Genomic DNA, 22,742 nt, shown 5'->3' with positions numbered 1-22,742 from the left:
GATTGGTGGAGTGAGCAAGAGATGGTTGTCCTTCTGGAAGGTTCTCCCATCTCCACAGAGGAACTCTGTCAGAGTGACCATCAGGATCTTGGTCACCTCCCTCCCCGTTTTGATACCCTTCCCCAGATCTGTGCCTCGACACACTCCTGTCTCGGAGCTCTACGGACAATTCTTTCGACATCATGGCTTGGTTTTTTCTCTGACTCAACTGTGGAACCTTATACAGACAGGTGTGTACCTTTCCAAATCATGTCCAATCAATTGAATTTACCACAGGTGTACTCCAAGTTGTAGAAACATCTCAAGGATGATCAATGGACACAGGATGCACCTGAGCTCAATTTCAAGTCTCATTGCAAAGGGTCTGAATACTTATGTAAATAAGGAAAAGTTTTTTATTTTTCATACATTTGAAATATATATAAATTTTTCGCTTTGTCATTATGGGGTATTGTGTGTAGATTGATAATCCATTTTATAATAAGGCTGTAAAGTAACAAAATGTGGAAAAAGGGGTTTGAATACTTCCCGAATTCACTGCGCACACACACACACACACACACGTGTCAAAGGTTCGGACACACCTACTCATTCAAGGATTTTTATAAATGTATACTATTTTCTACATTGTAGAATTATAGCTAAGACATAAAAACAATGAAATAAAATAGAATCATGTAGTATGCAAAAGTCTTAAAACATATCAAAATATATTTTATTTGAGATTCAACGTAGCCACCCTTTGCCTTGACAGCTTTGCACACTTGGCATTCTCTCAACCAGCTTCACCTGGAATGCTTTTCCAACAGTCTTGAAGGAGTTTCCAAATATGCTGAGCACTTGTTGGCTGCTTTTCCTTCACTCTGCGGTCCAACTTATCCCAAACTATCTCAATTGGGTTGAGGTTGGGTGACTGTGGAGGCCACGTCATCTGATGCAGCACTCCATCACTCTCCTTCTTGGTCAAATAGCCCTTACACAGCCTGGAGGTGTGTTGGGTCATTGTCCTGTTGAAAAACAAATGATAGTCCCACTAAGCGCAAACCAGATGGGATGGCGTATCGCTGCAGAATGCTGTGGTAGCCATGCTGGTTAAGTGTGTCTTGAATTTGAAATAAATCACTGACAGTGTCACCAGCAAAGCACCCTCACACCTCCTCCTCCATGCTTCACGGTGGGAACCACACATATGGAGATCATCCGTTCATCTACTCCGCGTCTCACAAAGACACGGCGGTTGGAACCAAAAATCTCACATTTGGACTCAGACCAAAGGACAGATTTCTACTGGTCTAATGCCCATTGCTCATGTTTCTAGGCCCAAGCAAATCTCTTCTTATTATTATTGGTGTCCTCCTTTGGTAGTGGTTTCTTTTCAGCAATTTGACCATGAAGCCCTGATTTACGCAGTCTCCTCTGAACAGTTGATGTTGAGATGTGTCTTATTTGAACTCTGAAGCATTTATTTGGGCTGCAATTTTTTTTGAGGCTGGTAACTCTAATGAACTTATCCTCTGCCTCAGAGGTAAGACTGGGTCTTTCATTCCTGTGGCGGTCCTCATGAGAACCAGTTTCATCATAGCGCTTGATGGTTTTTGCGACTACACTTGAAGAAATGTTCAAAGTTCTTGAAATGTTCCAGATTGACTGACCTTAATGTCTTAAAGTAATGATGGACTATCATTTCTCTTTGCTTATTTGAGCTGTTCTTGCCATAAAATTGACTTTTTTTAACCAAATAGGGCTATCTTCTGTATACCACCCCTACCTTGTCACAACACAAGTGATTGGCTCAAATGCATTAAGAAAATAAATTCCACAGATTAACTTTAAACAAGGCACACCTGTTAATTGAAATGCATTCCAGGTGACTACCTCATGAAGCTGGATGAGAGAATGGCAAAAGTGTGCAAAGCTGTCTTTAAGGCAAAGGATGGGTACTTTGAAGAATCTCAAATCTAAAATCGATTTCTTTTGTTTAACACTTGTTTTGGTTACTACATGATTCTGTGTGTTATTTCATAGTTTTGATGTCTTCACTATTATTCTACAATGTAGAACATAGTAAAAAGAAAGAAAAACCCTGGAATGAGTTGGTGTGTCCAAACTTTTGACTGGTACTGTATATATACACACACACACACACAAATATTTATATTAGTTATACTATTTTGATATTGATTATGTAAGTTACGCATTTCACTGTTAATTGTGCATGTGACAAAACTTGAAAACCATAAAGGATGATATTTTCTGAAAAAAAACGGTGTGTTAGCAACAGCTCTCTAAATAACGTACATATAAATCATAAAAAATTAAAGCCTCCACTTATGTACTTGTTGTTCTGACAATCTGTATTTCCAGCTACCCCTCATTTGTACCAAGAACTTCTCTATAATATGAAAAACTCAGAAGGATTTGACTATAAAAAAAACACTTTAAGCATTTGATTACTGCTGCTTTTGTCATTATTGTCCTCGGGTCTGTGACGCAAGCTCTTTGAAGAGATATCGCCAGGCGGGGAACAGAGGAGCGAGAAAAGAATAAAGCAGGAGAAAAATCAAAGGCCTTCTTCCAAATGAGAGTACACAGACCAGACTATTACAGACCAGGTGGCTGTTTGGCCGCTCCCTGTCACAGCAGAATGCTAAATCGGGTTTGGGTGATAGGTAGGGATCGCTGCAGAAGGGGTGTATGTGTGTGTGTGTGTGTGCGCGCATGTGTGTATGGCAGAACAGGGTGATGGTCACCGAAGAGGACAGAGGCGCCACTACAGACAGCTCCAATGTTCTGATTAGATGTGACAGCTAATAGGACTGACCCGACACTACTGGCTCGGCCCATGGCCCCGTGGGCACCTTTGTAGCCTAATCTGTGTCATGGTACCAGTGACAGACACTGATTGCTTCGGACGTGACCGGTGCTGGAAGTTTAGCGGGACTTGCAGGAAGTCGTGTAAAGGGATTCTGCCTCCGTCTCCCTGCCTTTTATCTCGGAGCACTAAGCAAACCAACCAACCAGACACACAGCCTGCATCCCAAATAGCACCTTATTCCCCTTTATAGTGCACTACTTTTGACCAGAGCCCATAGGTTGCACTATATAGGGAAGGGCTGGGAATTGCCAGGGACCTCACGATACAATATCATACTTCGGTGCCGATATGATATGTATTGCGATTCTCAATGTATTGCGATTGGATATTGTGATTCAAACATATTGCTCACCATGTGTCTGCTGCAGAGGAACAAGAGAGAGCCATAATAACTAGTTTTGATCAGTCAGGGAAATAAAAGTTGGCTTCCTATTTTTTTTTTTTATATGGAGAACAAGCTATGAAGGAAAGATTCTGGAGTTTTGGTTCAGGTACAGCCAACTAGCTCAAAAATAATATTGCAATATTGTCAAAACTACACGATATATTGTTAAAAATAATATACCGATATGTAACTATATCGATTCCCCGCACCCCCCTCTCACTAATATAGGGAATAGGGTGCCATTTGGGACAGCTAGACAGACCACTCCACGGCCTAAAAACATGTCCAATGACTCGAGAATTTGAAAAGCACCAGCGGGTGATGTCATTTTTTTTTTTAGGTACCCCTGCAACCACAGGGTTTCCCACAAACAGCCAGGGGCTGTGTTAAACTGTTGTCAATGGCTGGGATTCATTGTGTTTAAAATGTGACCTCCGAGTATTGTAAGCCAAACAGACGGGCAAAGGAGGAAGTGTTTGAATGTAGTGCATGGAAGAGGTGCTATGGTAAGGCCATCAGCCAGTTGGTTTAGCAGCTTTAGCACAGTTTTGCTGGCTTATGATCCCAGGTAAAATCTACAAATGTTGAGGCACTTACACCCAAAACGACCTCAAGGGGTGCAGTACTGTGGCTGGCCCTGTGCTCTCTCGAATATGGTAGTGTTAACAGCAGAGCAGAACATACAGTGGTGCAAAAAAGTATTTAGTCAGCCACCAATTGTGCAAGTTCTCCCACTTAAAAAGATGAGAGAGGCCTGTAATTTTCATCATAGGTACACTTCAACTATGACAGACAAAATGAGAAAAAATCCAGAAAATCAAATTGTAGAATTGTTAATGAATTTATTTGCAAATTATGGTGGAAAATAAGTATTTGGTCACCTACTAACAAGCAAGATTTCTGGCTCTCACAGACCTGTAACTTCTTCTTTAAGAGGCTCCTCTGTCCTCCACTCCTTAACTGTATTAATGGCACCTGTATGAACTTGTTATCAGTATAAAAGACACCTGTCCACAACCTCAAACAGTCACACTCCAAACTCCACTATGGCCAAGACCAAAGAGCTGTCAAAGGACACCAGAAACAAAATTGTAGACCTGCACCAGGCTGGGAAGACTGAATCTGCAATAGGTAAGCAGCTTGGTTTGAATAAATCAACTGTGGGAGCAATTATTAGGAAATGGAAGACATACAAGACCACTGATAATCTCCCTCGATCTGGGGCTCCACGTAAGATCTCACCCCGTGGGGTCAAAATGATCACAAGAACGGTGAGCAAAAATCCCAGAACCACACGGGGGGACCTAGTGAATGACCTGCAGAGAGCTGGGACCAAAGTAACAAAGCCTACCATCAGTAACACACTACGCCGACAGGGACTCAAATCCTGCAGTGCCAGACGTGTCCCCCTGCTTAAGCCAGTACATGTCCAGGCCCGTCTGAAGTTTGCTAGAGAGCATTTGGATGATCCAGAAGAAGATTGGGAGAATGTCATATGGTCAGATGAAACCAAAATATAACTTTTTGGTAAAAACTCAACTCGTCGTGTTTGGAGGACAAAAAATGCTGAGTTGCATCCAAAGAACACCATACCTACTGTGAAGCATGGGGGTGGAAACATCATGCTTTGGGGCTGTTTTTCTGCAAAGGGACCAGGACGACTGATCCGTGTAAAGGACAGAATGAATGGGGCCATGTATCGTGAGATTTTGAGTGAAAACCTCCTTCCATCAGCAAGGGCATTGAAGATGAAACGTGGCTGGGTCTTTCAGCATGACAATGATCCCAAACACACCGCCCGGGCAACGAAGGAGTGGCTTCGTAAGAAGCATTTCAAGGTCCTGGAGTGGCCTAGCCAGTCTCCAGATCTCAACCCCATAGAAAATCTTTGGAGGGAGTTGAAAGTCCGTGTTGCCCAGCAACAGCCCCAAAACATCACTGCTCTAGAGGAGATCTGCATGGAGGAATGGGCCAAAATACCAGCAACAGTGTGTGAAAACCTTGTGAAGACTTACAGAAAACGTTTGACCTCTGTCATTGCCAACAAAGGGTATATAACAAAGTATTGAGAAACTTTTGTTATTGACCAAATACTTATTTTCCACCATAATTTGCAAATAAATTCATTAAAAATCCTACAATGTGATTTTCTGGATTTTTTTCCTTCTCATTTTGTCTGTCATAGTTGAAGTGTACCTATGATGAAAATTACAGGCCTCTCTCATCTTTTTAAGTGGGAGAACTTGCACAATTGGTGGCTGACTAAATACTTTTTTGCCCCACTGTACATTTCCGATGTATTAGTTAGAGGTCGACCGATTAATCGGAATGGCCGATTAATTAGGGCCGATTTCAGATTTTTCATAACAATCGGTAATCTGCATTTTTGGACACCGATCATGGCCGATTACATTGCACTCCACGAGGAGACTGCGTGGCAGGCTGACTACCTGTTATGCGAGTGCAGCAAGGAGCCAAGATAAGGTGCTAGCTAGCATTAAACATATCTTATAAAAAACAATCAATCTTAACATAATCACTAGTTAACTACACATGGTTGATGATATTACTAGTTTATCTAGTTGTCCTGCATTGCATATAAATCGATGCGGTGCCTGTTAATTTATCATTGAATCACAGCCTACTTCGCCAAAAGGGTGATTTAACAAGCACATTCGCGAAAAAAGCACTGTCGTTGCACCAATGTGTACCTAACCATAAACATCAACGCCTTTCTTAAAATCAATACACAAGTATATATTTTTTAACCTGCATATTTAGTTAATATTGCCTGCTAACATGAATTTATTTTAACTAGGAAAATTGTGTCACTTCTCTTGCGTTCTGTGCAACAGAGTCAAGGTATATGCAGCAGTTTGGACTGGCTGGCTCGTTGCGAACTGTGTGAAGAGCATTTCTTCCTAACAAAGATAGCCAACTTCGCCAAACGGGGGATGATTTTTTTTAAAGCGCATTTGCGAAAAAAGCACAATCATTGCACGAATGTACCTAACCATAAACATCAATGCCTTTCTTAAAATCAATACACAGAAGTATATTTTTTGAAACCTGCATATTTAGTTAAAAGAAATTCATGTTAGCAGGCAATATTAAATTAGGGAAAATGTGTCACTTCTCTTGCGTTCATTGCACGCAGAGTCGGTATATGCAACAGTTTGGGCCACCTGGCTCGTTGCGAACTAATTTGCCAGAGTTTCACGTAATTATGACATAACATTGAAGGTTGTGCAAAGTAAGATGAATATTTAGACTTATGGATGCCACCCGTTAGATAAAATACAGAACGGTTCCGTATTTCACTGAAAGAATAAACGTTTTGTTTCCGGATTTGACCATATTAATGACCTAAGGCTTGTATTTCTGTGTGTTATTATATTATAATTAAGTCTATGATTTGATAGAGCAGTCTGACTGAGCGCTGGTAGGCAGGAGCAGGCTCGTAAGCATTCATTCAAACAGCACTTTCCTGCATTTGCCAGCAGCTCTTCGCAACGCTTCAATCATTGCGCTGTTTATGACTTCAAGCCTATCAACTCCCGAGATTAGGCTGGCAATACTAAAGTACCTCTATTAGAACATCCAATAGTCAAAGGTATATGAAATACAAATGGTAGAGAGAGAAATAGTCCTATAATAACTACAACCTAAAACTTCTTACCTGGGGATATTGAAGACTCATGTTAAAAGGAACCAACCAGCGTTAGCTTTCTTACATGGCACATATTGCACTTTTACTTTCTTCTCCAAAACTTTATTTTTGTATTATTTAAACCAAATTGAACATGTTTCATTATTTATTTGAGAATAAATTGATTTTATTGATGTATTATATTAAGTTAAAATAAAAGTGTTCATTGTTCATTCAGTATTGTTGTAATTGTCATTATTACAAATATATATGTATAAAAATTGGCTGATTAATCGGTATCGGCTTTTTTTGGTCCTCCAATAATCGGTATCGGCGTTGAAAAATCATAATCGGTCGACCTCTAGTATTAGTTGGACAAATAAAGTTGTTTTAGTAGAAGTACAACTAAGGCACCATATTCTGGTTCAGGTTGACTCAGAAGGTGTTCAAGAACAAGGAAGACGACGCTGGTAAAATTAATGACAGCACCACCAATTCTACAGAGCAGGTTCAACTCCTGTGCTTTATGGAAGAGCGCTTTCATTCTCCATATGAGTGGCATCACATCACAACTACAATCTCTCCACACATGAAAATGTCTCTTCAAATACCACAGGGGGTAAAAGAAAAATAACAAATATAAGTTTTCCATCCAAGCTTATCAATTATATACTGTATACCTCCAAAAGAGAATAAACACCAATAGCTCCCATACAAATACTGTTAATTAATTCATTAATTAGGCCTAATTAATATAATACCGCCAGCGACCACTTCATTATCATCAACAAATCCTTACAGGGGATTGTGATTTACAAACAACGAACCAGCGCTTGTTCACTTTGTATGTAATTAGGGCTCAGAGTTGGCAACACACTACAGATATCTATATGCCATTGAAACGGATCCTACCCACAAACTCATTAACGGCGCCGAGGAGTTTGTGCTGTCACAACACGGCAAACATCACAGCGGGATTACTTAGTCTCCCCGGGCGACACCGTGCTAGCTAGCCACATAATCAGAAGTGACATCCTGCCTCCTACGCCGTCTGGTGACCCGATGACTCAACCAGCCAATCAATCATGGCTTTTTATTCATCTAGCTTCTCACAGACAGAGTGATCACACAGCTACGCTGCAGGAGGTGGTTGCTGCCTTTGAGTGAATCCAGTGTTTGCAGGAATGAGGCAAATTTATTTTACGTAGTTTTTTGAAGTTCGATAGCATGACACAGACTTGAACAAAGCGTGGAAGATAATACTGTATGGCCACCTGCCTCTATGTATTCCACAAATAATATACGCTGTATAGCAAATGTTTTTATCCAAGCCACTTAGTGCCCAGCATGTAAAATGTTTTGTATGGGTGGCACCAGCGGGAATCGAACTCAAAACCAAAGCGCCATGCTCTGCCAACTCAGCGACAAAAGGACCACAGTCAAGCAGTCAATCACCCAACCCCACATGTGGATGTTTCAAAGGGACAACCAGAGTAAGATGGGACAAGATTAAAAAAAGAACACCCTCTCACTGTCAACTGCATTTATTTTCAGCTAACTTAACATGTGTTCATACAAATATTTAAAGAACGAGATTCAACAACTGAGACATAAACTGATCAAGTTCCACAGACATGTGACTAACATAAATTTTATAATGTGTCCCTGAACAAAGGGGGTGGGGGGGTGTCAAAATCAAAAGTAACAGTCAGTATCTGGTGTGGCCACCAGCTGCATTAAATACTGCAGAGCATCTCCTCCTCATGGACTGCACCAGATTTGCCAGTTCTTGCTGTGAGATGATACCCCACTCTTCCACCAAGGCACATGCAAGTTCCCGGACATTTCTGGGGGGAATGGCCCTAGCCCTCACCCTCCGATCCAACAGGTCCCAGACGTGCTCAATGAGATTGAGATCTGGGCTCTTCGATGGCCATGGCAGAACACTGAAATTCCTGACTTGCAGGAAATCATGCACAGAACGAGCAGTATGGCTGGTGGCATTGTCATGCTGGAGGGTCATGTCATGATGAGCCTGCAGGAAGGGTATCACATGAGGGAGGAGGATGTCTTCCCTGTAACGCACAGCGTTGAGATTGAATGCAATGACAACAAGCTCAGTCCGATGATGCTGTAACACACCGCCCCAGACCATGACGGACCCTCCACCTCCAAATCGATCCCGCTCCAGAGTACAGGCCTCGGTGTAACGCTCATTCCTTCGACGATAAATGCGAATCAGACCATCTCCCCTGGTGAGACAAAACTGCGAGTCGCCAGTGAAGAGCACTTTTGCCAATCCTGTCTGGTCCAGCAATGGTGAGTTTGCGACGATGTTGCCGGTGATGTCTGGTGAGGACCTGCCTTACAACAGGCCTACAAGCCCTCAGTCCAGCCTCATGTGGACAGTCTGAGCACTGATGGAGGGATTGTGCGTTCCTGGTGTAACTCGGGCAGTTGTTGTTGCCATCCTGTACCTGCCCAGCAGGTGTGATGTTCGTATGTACCGATTCTGTGCAGGTGTTACACGTGGTCTGCCACGGCGAGGATGATCAGCTGTCCATCCTGTCTCCCTGTAGCGCTGTCTTAGGCGTCTCACAGTACAGACATTGCAATTCATTGTCCTGGCCACATCTGCAGTCCTCATGCCTCCTTGCAGCATGCCTAAGGCACTTTCACGCAAATGAGCAGGGACCCTGGGCATCTTTCTTTTGGTGTTTTTCAGAGTCAGTAGAATGGCCTCTTTAGTGTCCTAAGTTTTCATATCTGTGACCTTAATTGCCTACCGTCTGTAAGCTGTTAGTGTCTTAACGACCGTTCCACAGGTGCATGTTCATTAATTGTTTATGGTTCATTTAACAAGCATTGGAAACAGTGTTTAAACCCTTTACAATGACGATCTATTTAGTTATTTGGATTTTTACGAATGATCTTTGAAAGACAGGGTCCTGAAAAAGGGACGTTTCTTTTTTTGCTGAGTTTATTTAGGGTCATATAAAATCTGTTTAATTTTTGCCTGATTCAATTTTGTTTTTTCCAAATTCCATTTTCTCTGTTTTGTTTTTCCAGGTTACCATTTCAGGTTTTTTGCTCTCAGAAATCCCTTGTATTTTTTTACAAGTCCATAACAATGCCTAAACCACATCAAGACACCACTTAATGTTCTACTAAGCTAACATATGGAATTGTTTTAAGATGGTCATACCAAGCAAGGATCATTTAGCTATAAAAAAAAAAATATATTACCAAATGATTTGATGAAATTTTGAATTTGGCCTTACTGCTATTAGCTCATAGAAATGCATTGATTAACAGATTCATAAATGGAAAAACAGATAGTAAAACATTTTATCAAAAGGAAGTTGGTTTTCAAGTGTCTATATCTAAAAGATAAGATATATATATTTTTTATGTATTCATTTTTTTTACCCATATTTAACAAACCAAAAATTGGCACTTCCATATAAACTGAGTGTACAAAACATTAGGAACGTATATCAATTCCTAATTGAGTGGCACCCCCTTTTGTCCTAGTCGGGGCATGGATTCTACAAGGTGTCGAAAGATCCACAGGGATGCTGATGCATGTTGAATCCAATGCTTCCCACAGTTGTGTCAAGTTGGTTGGAGGTCCATTGGGTGGTGGACCCTTCTTCATACACACGGGAAACTGTTGAGCGTGAAAATCACAGCAGCGTTGCAGTTCTTGACACACTCAAACCGGTGTGCCTACTAACATACCCCATTCAAAAGGCACTTCAATATTTTGTCATTGCCCATTCACCCTCTAAATGGCACATATACACAATCCATGTCTCAATTGTCAAGACTTAAAAATCCATCTTTAACTTCATTCGCATACTGGTTTTTGTCCGGAACTTCGGATGACTGACGTGCCCAAAGTAAACTGCCTGTTACTCATGCCCAGAAGCTAGGATATGCATATACTTGGTAGCATTGGATAGAAAACACTCTGAAGTTTCAAAAACTGTTAAAATAATGTCTGTGAGTATAACAGTACTGATATGGCAGGCAGAAACCCGAGGAAAATCCATCCGTATTTTTTTTTTTTTTTGAGGTCACAGGCCACTTCAATGCTTGCGATAGGATATACAAATAGAAAGGACCCAGATTGCAGTTCCTATGGCTTCCACTAGATGTCAGTCTTTAGAAAGGGTTTCAGGCTTGTTTTTTGAAAAATTAGCAAATAGTTGGAAAAACTACAAGGTGTCTCTCATTAGAAATGTAGTCTTGTTGGAGCGTGAATGAGGTGCGCACACTTCGTTATTTATCTTCCATGTTGAACATACTATTCTCCGTCTTAAATATTATCGTTTATTTAGATATTAGAGTACCTGAGGATTAATTAGAAACATTGTTTGACTTGTTTGGATGAACTTCACTGGTAACTTTTTGGATTCGTTTGTATGCATGTTGAATGAGTGGATTACTGAATCAAGCGCGCCAACTAAATGGACATTTTTGGGATATAAAGAAGGACTTCATCGAACAAAACAACCATTCATTGTGTAGCTGGGACCCTTGGGATTGCAAACAGAGGAAGATCTTCAAAGGTAAGTGATTTATTTAATCGTTATTTGTGATGCCTGTGCTGGTTGAAAAAGTATTTTGGTGTGGGGCGCTGTCCCCAGATAATCGCATGGTATGCTTTCGCCGTAAAGCCTTTTTGAAATCTGATAACGCGGTTGGATTAACAAGTAGTTAAACTTTTAAATGATGTATGACACTTGTATTGTCATGAATGTTTAATATTACAATTTTTGTATTTTGAACTTCGCACTCTGCAATTTCACCGGATGTTGTCATAGGTGTCCCACTAGCGGTTCATGCGCCCAAACAGGTTTTAACCTGTCTCCTCCCCTTCATCTACACTGATTGAAGTGGATTTTACAAGTGACAGCAATAAGGGATCATAGCTTTCACCTGGATTCACCTGGTCAGTCTATGTCACGGAAAGAGCAGGTGTTCAAGATGTACTGTATATACCACATTCATAAGTAGGAACAGGGTTAGGGGAAATTCAGTCCATTCAGGAAGTAAACTGAAATTCCAATTCCAATTTTCCTCAAAGCTTTCCTATGACGACAATGTAGAATTTAAATTGGAATAACATAACTTGACAGAAACATTTATGAAATGCTTATGTACTGGTTATCAATGTGGTATGTACACACATATCTACCCAGCCAGTAAGGCCCACTAAAGAACACAAAAGCAGGGTTGAGTTCATTAGGCACCAAGAGCAAGAAAACCGACAGCCACATGGATGGACAAAAAACCCCGCTTACGCTTCCTTTTCCATTGCAAAATGCTTTAATACATGTCCCTAATGTTCACGACCCATGCCTGACATCTCTCCTAACGTCCTCCTGCACACCTAATGACCACGACCCACACCTGACATCTTTCCTAACGTCCTCCTGCACACCCCGCCACTGCAAGTGGGTGGCGGGGAACGCTAGAGTTACTTACGTGATTACTTTGGAGGTTTTCCAGCAAGCTGGGGTCATTAAACCCGGCCTCCTCAGACGACTGTGTGCTGTGGCTGTGAATGAGAAAAGGACACTGGTGAAAAAAACGAACACTACACCGACAACACAAGTACATAAGTAAAGAAAAAAAAACTGATCAAGTTTAGTAATTTTTTTAAATTCTTCAGAGTATGATATAATTGGAGACTGCATGAAGAATTTGTGTGTTGGGAATTATTTCAATTGCAGACAGATGTGAAGCTGGTCCCGAGGGCTTGTGTATACAGTTACAGTCTTCACACAGTAATGGCCAAAAGGGATTCTGTACCATGTTGACAGTAAAAACAAAACAAAAAAAATACTTTGGAAAAGCCAGCAGCCAGAGCTGGCCTGAAATGACTCCATAATGCACCAGACGCAGGGGAAACGGGAGAGGGGGTGGATTATTAAGTTGCGCAAGCCTGGAGTCCCTGGTGACTCTCAACTTCTGGGTAACATTAATTCATTTGCCTCCACTCACACATGCAACCCCCATCCCCCTCCTCCCCTACCCATCTCCAAGAATCCCTACATGACCTTTTGGTTTACTCTCAATAGAAACACAATGCAACAGAGTCGGGTGCATTGTTAAATTGGCAGAGAAGAAACCGTAACCAGACAAGAATCCTGACAATAAGTATTTCTTTCAGCAGAAAAAAATACTAAACAAAATACTAAATATTTTACAAGCATACGGGAGTCACTACCGCAAGAAAACACAACTTTGTGTTGGTATTGACCATTTCGGGTATGACAATTGACTTATTTTCCACCTTTACAAATCACCGTTACAACAGGACTTGCTGTTGGCATTTTCAACAGATATACACTCAGACATCTAGTAAGGATACGGTACATACAATTGAAAAGGTTCAGTAAAGGTTTTTAGATAACGTCAGCAGAAAGCCACACGATAAGACCAAGAAAAATGGTCCTGTACATTGACAAAATATATTTTTCTCAATAACACCTCAGAACAAAGAGGATGAACATCTATTAACCTTATCAAAAAAACTACATACGGTCTGGTCATAATCAAGAAATCTAATTGCAGGTAGGCTATGTTGGCTGTGAGTGCAATATAATTGGATGCAAAACCCTGAAAGCATAGAAGTGACACGTCTTGTCGGGATGCCTTTTAGCATTGCTACCAAATCTTGGGTGAATCGACTCTAGGCAGACAACAGTGGTTCACTACCTCCGGCAGAAATCGATTGATGATTATGTGATAAATAGGAGACAATGGATCAGGTCGGGCTTAATAGGAATGTACCGTGGTTGCCATTAGCCACCATAATACGTTACCTAAACCCAGGGGAGGGATAGTTAAGGTTCTTAAGAGCCAAACGGCAATAGTCCTGTTAGTTCACCGCAAACAAATGTTGCTTTGGGAACGGGGGAGAAGGGAGAGAGCAATGCAATTATACCAGGGCTGTGGCAGATGTGTTATACCGAGAATAGATGTGGTGGAGTAGAGGGAATCTATCATACTCAGAGGCCTGTATTAAAATATGGCATGCAGGGAGAAAGCAATTTCTCCTGTTTCTCTCTCCTCCTGCCTGTCTAAGGCGGGATACAGAGTGACACAGGAGTGGCAGAACGCACCTCGCTTTATGGCTAATATTGTAGTGTTGAGTATGTGGTCCTCTCATTTACATGCTGAATAGAACGGGCGTGCGCGCCATCGCGCACATGTTGATTTTGTCAACCCACACCAGACGCGATCAGGACACGCAGGTTGAAATATCAAAACGAACTCTGAACCAACCATATTCATTTGGGGACAGGTTGAAATGCATGAAACATTCATGGCAATTTAGGTAGCTTGCTTGCTGTTGCTAGCTAATCTATAAACCAAGTTAAAACACAATTACCAACCTGCGGCTGAATGTAGTTGCCTACCCCTGCTTTATCTAACTACCTACAGTGACTTCGGAAAGTATTCAGACCCCTTGACTTTTTCCACATTTTGTTACATTACAGCCTTATTCGAAAATTTATAAAATATTTTTTTCCCCCATCAATCTACACACAATACCCCATGACCAATCAAAAACTGTTTTAGAAATTTTTGCAAATGTATTAAAATAAAACTGAAATACCTTATTTACATAAGTATTCAGACCATTTGCTATGAGACTCGAAATTGAGCTCAGGTGCATCCTGTTTCCATTGATTATCCTTGACATATTTCTACAACTTGATTAGTGTCCACCTGTGGTCAATTCAATTGATTGGACATGATTTTGAAAAGGCACACACACACACGCCTGTCTATATAAAAGGTCTCACTGTTGACAGTGCATATCAGAGCAAAAACAAAGCCATGAGATCAAAGGAATTGTCCATAGACCGCCGAGACAGGATTGTGTCGAGGCACAGATCTGGGGAAGGGTACCAAAAAAACTGCTGCAGCATTGAAGGTCCGCAAGAACACAGTGGCCTTTCATCCTTCTTAAAATGGAAGAAGTTTGGAACCACCAAGACTCTTCCTAGAGCTGGCCGCCCGGCCAAGCAATCGGGGGAGAAGAGCCTTGGTCAGGGAGGTGACCAAGAACCCGATGGTCACTCTGACAGAGCTCCAGAGTTCCTCTGCGGAGATGGGAGAACCTTCCAGAAGGACAACCATTTCTGCAGCTCTCCACAAATCAGGCATTTACAGTAGACTGGCCAGACGGAAGCCACTCCTCAGTAAAAGGCACATGACAGCTCGCTTGTAGTTTGCCAAGAGACACCAAAAGAACTCTCAGACGATGAGAAACTAGATTCTCTGGTCTGATGAACCCAAGATTCAACTCTTTGGCCTGAATGCCAAGCATCACGCCTTGAGGAAACCTGGCACCATCCCTACGGTGAAGCATTGTGGTGGCAGCATCATGCTGTGGGGATGTTTTTCAGCGGCAGGGACTTGGAGACTCGTCAGGATAGAGGGAAAAATGAACGAAGCAAAGTACAGAGAGATCCTTGATGAAAACCTGCTCCAGAGCACTCAGGACCTCAGACTGGGGCGAAGGTTCACCTTCCAACAGGACAACGAGCCTAAGCACACAGCGAAGACAACGCAGGAGGGGCTTCTGTCTCTGAATGTCCTTGAGTGGCCCAGCCAGACCCCGGACTTGATCCCGATCAAACATCTCTGGAGAGTCCTGAAAATAGCTGTGTAAGTACACTCCCCATAGAGCTTAAGAGGATCTGCAGAGAAGAATGGGAGAAACTCCCCAAATACAGGTGTGCCAAGCTTGTAGCTTCAACAAAGTACTGAGTAAATGGTCTGAATACTGTAAATGTGATATAATTTTTCAAATTTGATAAATTAGCTAAAATTTATCAAACTTGTTTTGGTTTTGTCATTATGGGGTAGTGTGTGTAGACTGATAAGGGGAAAAAACAATTTCATCCATTTTAGAATAAGGCTGTAACGTAACAAAATGTGGAAAAAGTCAAGGGGTCTGAATACTTTCTTAATGCACTGTATATAGAAATGGAGCACTGAGGCAGTGAACAGAAAACTTTGCCTAGACTGACAAAGCAATGGCATCACCGCCACCCGAGTCCATCGGCTTGATGTGATTTCTGAGGCTAAAGCTGATCGTGAAGGATGGTCTGTTATTGATTACCTTCTACAGCCCAGCAGCGATCCATCCTGTCACTATAGGAACAAGAGCACTGGTTGTACACACTCTGTATCTTTGGCCTCCTTACTAACTCAACAACAGCTCTGTTACAGCACATTCTGTTTCTGTCACCAAGAAGCAACAGATGGGTCAATACCCAAAATGGCCGATGTGTGCTAATAGTTTCTCGGGACAGAATGGATTTTACTTGGTGCTGAATGGGTCCAGAATTTCTTGGCTGCAACTGACAATGTTACAGGACAATTGCTCCCATCTGGCTCTAAGGACCATGAAAAAGAGCACCAAATTGTATGGTTTCCCACAGAGACAGTAAGGAATGTAAGGAAGAAGGGCAGCAGGCAGGCTGGAGTTTCATTTCCTTTTTCTCCAAAGAGGCTCACCTCATCTTTCCATGTTGTACACTCTAGGCACCGCCATATACATAAAGACCCACAATCTGTGTCTGGCCAAATTATACTCCCAATGAATGACTGGGACTAATACAGGCTTTCTTTATTATCCAATGGTCTGCACCTCATCAACCATTTGGGTTGGCGTTTCAGCGTTTTCAGAGTGCACTGCCTCTAATAACGAAATAAAAACAATGGAAGCAGCACCCGACCCACCAGGCCGACCCACCAGGTCCACCAGGACTGGGATTGTTTTTAGGATTGCAGATGTATTACACGTGGGATGATTGATGTCCCTGGCGTAGGCCTAAGTGAGTTTGAGGTAGTATATTTGAGGAATGGAATAATCTAATGAGATTCCACACTGAGCAGGCTGGCAAGAGAAGTGTATTTTTTATCAAGTATATATCAGTGAGCAGATATTCTTTCAGGAAGGAGGGAGAACAATTCTTGCAGTCTGGTAGTATCTATTATTCATGACTATGGCGAAGAAGAAGATAAAGTACTTTTAATAATTATCTGCCTCTGTTTTGTGTTGGTATCTGTCCGTATGTTCGCTAAATTACCTCATATTAATGTGCTAAATTCAACCCGGTTGCTTCACAGACAAAGGCAGTAAAAAAAAAAGGCATGCTTTCACACAAGGTGGGAAACTGGCGACAGCCACGTCTGTCTCCCCAGCAGCCTGCGAGGCACCACATTTGGCATCAACAAAAAGGCCAAATTCTCCCATGCAAAATGGATGAGACACATCCATGCTGTGGATTACAACACACTGCAGCAGATGGATCACAGGAGTGTGTGTGTGTGTGTGTGTGTGTGTGTGTGTGTGTGTGTGTTGCTTGGGTCTCAACAGCTAGATTAATGCAAATGGAGAGAAAGGAGTTTGTGCCGCAATAGTCAGCGTCACAGTATAATAAGTAGAGAAATGCTTCACAACATGCCAAGCAGACTGCACTGTGTCGCATTTCCAGACGTCTATCGTGAGCTATAACACTGTATACTGTACAGTAGCTGAGAACCCATAATCCTTTAACTGGTAACTCATTTCCATGCAGATTCTGTTTTTTTTCTCTAACGCCTGCAGAAAAAACTATCTTGGTGCCATACAGCACAATGCCCCAAGTCAGTGTATCAAAACACAGCAAAAAAAACAGATGCACAGTGATTTATTTCCAAAGTACTGCACCCACAATGCAACACTATACATCACAGAAGCGAGAAGAGAGCAGTAGCACACAGAACACCACCACAGCAATCTTACCAGTCATCCTCAGCAAAACTACCATCCTCAGCCTCGGGTATGTGACTGTTGAGAGAAAATCATGTTGCAGAACACTGTACAGTCAACCATGTTCTGTTAACATGGTCTGTTAGCATGTTCTGTTAATGTGCAGACAATGAAAAAATTACATTGACTGGTTGGTTATCCAAAGGTGTTGGGTTAATTTGGGGATATTAAAGGGAGATTGTTGAGAGAGGGCTAGTATCTCACATGAGGGTAGATCGCTGGGATAGTGGTTAGTGATGAGGATCTGTTCCAATGGAAGTGACTGATCATCTTTACAGTAGCGGACTGCTAACAAAGCAGCAGAAGCTTAGGTAAGTTTTAATAAAGAAACAAAAGATAGCTTCCACTCCAGTTGTCTTTGGTCAGCCGAGCGAGAGGACAGCTGGGTTAGGCCTCTCAGCCCGACATCCTGTCTGTATGTCTGTCTGCCTGTCTGTCTCAGTGTGTGTGTGTGTGTGTGTGTGTGTGTGTGTGTGTGTGTGTGTGTGTGTGGCTCATGGGCTGCCAAGTGTTCCCCACTGGGAACTCCAAATGTGGTCACTGCGCACACTGCTCCAAGACGAGAGTGGCAAATTATTTTCACATCTCCGCTCTGGCAAACTAATTACGGTCCAGAGTCCAGGCTTTTGTTAATTGTACATGGGAGGATTTGAGTTGACCGGACACTGTCCTGCTATCTAGATGACAAGAGAACATTGTGGCTTGGCCACTTTGACTGGCCCAAATAAGACTCGGAGGCTGGGAGTGAATTCACTATTCTGAGCTTTGTATTCTTAGGTCTTTTCACAGATCTAACTCCCGTTACCGGACATACCCACATACACAACTCTTGAATGTTATTACTTTTCAGGTGTGTCAAAGAAAGGTCTGAAATCAGCTTACCCTCCCTCAATTCTTAACATTCACCATAAGGGTTGACCTTGGATCAGTGACTAGAAGACTCCTAAAAGACAAGCACACATCTCTTGCTACTATAGGTCTCTAAGATCACTAGTGTGCAGCTGAATTCATTAATGTCTTCACGTATAGGGATGGCTATATTAATTACTGCTCTAGTTAATTAGTCTTTGAGGAGGACGACGTGGTGGAGTGGATGTGTGTGTGTGTTACATTACACTGGGCCTCTGACTCCAGTGGGGCACTGTGCTGTCCAGGCTGACAGACCACAGACTGGACTGGAACCCTGGGAAGAGCAATTAAGACTTGCAGTGGGAAGCAGTAGTAAGGACATGAACCCATTACTAGACTTCACCAAGCCAGAGGGAAAAGCCGATTGAACTGGCGTCGTCGCAACCAGAAGAAGAAAGGTCCTTATGACACCATTTAAACCAGAAGAAGAAAAATCATTATGACACCATTTCAACCAGAAGAAGAAAGGTCATTATGACACCATTTCAACCAGTTTTGCCCACTGGGAGATGAGGACAAATCGTGTGACCATTGCTCTATCACTGAGAATAGTACTGTAAAGACATAGAAAGTCTACCTTAGGGATGCTGGGAAGACCAAACACTGAGGCAGCGAACAGAAAACTAAAATCCATAGTGTATTAAAGACTAAAGACCTCTCTCAGGACGCTCATTGTCAGACAGCTCAGATTATTCAGAGCATTGCCTTAGAAATGCACTTCTCCTTCCAGATTAATGGTAGCTAGATTGCTCTATATTTTCTCTTTGGTCTGGTAATTCTGTGGAGCACTTCTAAAATTATGTTTGTGGATCAAAACGTAGCCATCATCAAGCCTCCTACAAACCGCCTGGGAGGGAGAACGTGACGCTTAGCAGACAGTCGTGGGAGTGGCTGAGAGGAAGGGAGCCCACAGGGATCGGATCAGCACAATAACTCTAGGCTCCTCTGATGAAAGCACAGATCCATATCCATGAATGGTGTGACTGAGCAGCCCCTTTCAATTGCGCCCTGGTTTTTGAGAGACTGAAAGGCAAATATCTATCTGGATACTGGTTGAAGGCAAGACACACAGTTGAAGTCGGAAGTTCACATACACCTTAGCCAAATACATTTAACTCCGTTTTTACAATTCCTGACATTTAATCCCAGTAAAGATTCCCTGTCTTAGGACAGTTAGGATCACCACTTTATTTTAAGAATGTGAAATGTCAGAATAATAAGAGAGAGAATGATTTATTTCAGCTTTAATTTCTTTCATCACATTCCCAGTGGGTCAGAAGTTTACATACACTCAATTAGTATTTGGTAGCATTGCCTTTAAATTATTTAACTTGGGTCAAACGTTTTGGGTAGCCTTCCACAAGCTTCCCACAATAAGTTGGGTCAATTTTGGCCCATTCCTCCTGACAGAGCTGGTGTAACCGAGTCAGGTTTGTAGGCCTCCTTGCTCACACGCGCTTTTTCAGTTCTGCCCACAAATTTTCTATAGGATTGAGGTCAGGGCTTTGTGATGGCCACGCCAATAACTTGACTTTGTTGTCCTTAAGCCATTTTTCCACAACTTTGGAAATATGCTTGGGGTCATTGTCCATTTGGAAGACCCATTTGCGACCAAGCTTTAACTTCCTGACTGATGTCTTGAGATGTTGCTTCATTATATCCACATAATGTTCCTTCCTCATGATCTATTTCATGAAGTGCACAAGTCCCTCCTACAGCAAAGCACCCCCACAACATGATGCTGCCACCCCCGTGCTTCAAGGTTGGGATGGTGTTCTTCGTCTTGCAAGCATCACCCTTTTCCCTCCAAACATAACAATGGTCATTATGGCCAAACAGTTCTATTTTTGTTTCATCAGACCAGAGGACATTTCTCAAAAAAGTACGATCTTTGTCCCCATGTGCAGTTGCAAACCTTAGTCTGGCTTTTTTTAATGGAGGTTTTGGAGCAGTGGCTTCTTCCTTGCTGAGCGGCCTTTCAGGTTGTGTCGATATAGGACTTGTTTTACTGTGGATAGAGATACTTTTGTATTGTTTTCCTCCAGCATCTTCACAAGGTCCTTTGCTGTTGTTCTGGGATTGATTTGCACTTTTTGCACCAAAGTACGTTCATCTCTAGGAGACAGAATGCATCTCCTTCCTGAGCGGTATGACAGCTGCGTGGTCCCATGGTGTTTATATTTGCGTACTACTGTTTGTACAGATGAACGTGGTACCTTCAGGCGTTTGGAAATTGCTCCCAAGGATGAACCAGACTTGTGGAGGTCCACAATTTGTTTCTGAGGTCTTGGCTGATTTCTTTTGATTTTCCCATGATGTCAAGCAAAGAGGCACTGAGTTTGAAGGTAGGCCTTGAAATACATCCACAGGTACACCTCCAATTGACTTAAATTATATCAATTAGCCTATCAGAAGCTTCTAAAGCCATGACATAATTTTCTGGAATTGTCCAAGCTTTTTAAAGGCACAGTCAACTTAGTGGATGTAAACTTCTGACCCACTGGAAATGTGACACAGTGAATTATAAGTGAAATAATCTGTCTGTAAACAATTGTTGGAAAAATTACTTGTGTCATGCACAAAACTATAGTTTGTTAACAAGAAATGTGTGAAGTGGTTGAAAAACAAGTTTTAATGACTCCAACCTAAGTGTATGTAAACTTCCGACTTTCCGGCTATAGGCCTGCAATGGCAGACAGCTTCCTAAACCTGATCCTATATGTTTGTGTGGTCATGCCAAATGGCCATAGGAGTTGGCAAGACAGCCCGAGAAGATCCAGGACCAGGCAAAGATCTTGTGTCACTGTAGTAGAGCCCCTTTCTCCATGATGGTCCCCAGAAACTCAACGGTTAAAGGAGACCGTAAGAGAATTTAAATTTAAATGTGATTATGACTGACATGTTAGTGGTTAAATGGGTAGATTACAGCAGAGATGGTTACACAGTACAGCACACTATGCTTTGATCACATTCTAACGTATCAATTTCCCCCACTCGATTTGGGGATACATATCAGAAACCTGCTGTCAATGTGTTTATGGCATGCTTCTCTAGCTTTGAAAAAAAGAAGAAACTGATATTCTTGAACACTCCAAACAAATCTAATGGTTCTTTGATTGATGTGTTTTTTCCCCTCCTTGCACCTGAACCTTGGATGGAAAGGAAGGCGTAGCAACCTGAACCTTGGCTGGAAAGGAAGGCGTAGCAACCTGAACCTTGGCTGGAAAGGAAGGCGTAGCATCTACTTGTCCTTCTCTAGCTCGCAGGTCGGACAGCTTCACAAGTGGCACTGGAGATAAAACAGGCGTTCTTGTCCCCCAACCCTGCACTTCCTCAAGCATGTTTTTAATTGAATTAATCATGTATTGTCACGCTCTGCTGAGATATTCAGTCTGCACCCTATTCTCTTTATAGTGCACTACTTTGGACCAAGGCCCATAAGACTCTGGTCAAAGTTACTGCACTATATGGAATAGGGTGCCATTTGGGATGCAACCACAGTTCCCTGGGAGCGTCTTAGCTGCCTGTATCACACTAAGCAATGTGTGTCATTTTCAAATTGCAGAAAGGAACTGATAGCATATTCACAGAACAAATGCATTAGGAAATAACAGGACAACTCCCTCCTGCAGTGTAAGACCATCAAATAAAAACACGGGCTGAGATTAAAGCACTCTGTTACAACATTACATGAGTTTTTGAAGACTCAACTAACTATACAGTCTAGGCTATCCCAGAGGTGGTATAATTTGAACAGCCTTACTGAACAGCTGTGAGCAGTTGACTATACCACAGCTGATCTGATGGGTAAAGGTCCCTAGCATCTATTACAACCACAATACATACTGCATTAATTCCTGGTCAGCGCTCCAATACAGAGCTAAGCAACAACATGGAAGCTCTACCCATCATCATCACACTCTCATAAACATTTTTTTATTTTTTATTAAATAAAATAAAAAGACAGACAGACAATTATCACAACTGTTCTGGGGGGAAAAATGCCTTTGCGTGCAAACAGTATGCCGTGTTATTTATAGTCTGCGTCGAAGAGTGGAACGCACTGATGCAACTGCTA

At 42.1% G+C, this 22,742-nt stretch overlaps 1 protein-coding gene across 1 annotated transcript in view; it reads right to left on the bottom strand.

Annotated features, from left to right (window-relative positions):
• Positions 1–22,742, bottom strand: part of LOC120047984 (probable phospholipid-transporting ATPase IA) — a 99,743-nt gene that overhangs the window by 76,756 nt on the left and 245 nt on the right. The window contains exon 2 of the mRNA XM_038993629.1: positions 12,403–12,475. Within this exon, the coding sequence (XP_038849557.1) occupies positions 12,403–12,475 (73 nt within the window). The remainder of the gene's footprint in view (positions 1–12,402; positions 12,476–22,742) is intronic.

Source organism: Salvelinus namaycush, chromosome 5, assembly GCF_016432855.1.
Source record: "Salvelinus namaycush isolate Seneca chromosome 5, SaNama_1.0, whole genome shotgun sequence".
Lineage (NCBI taxonomy): Eukaryota > Metazoa > Chordata > Actinopteri > Salmoniformes > Salmonidae > Salvelinus > Salvelinus namaycush.
This window is presented reverse-complemented; position numbering and strand designations above follow the sequence as displayed.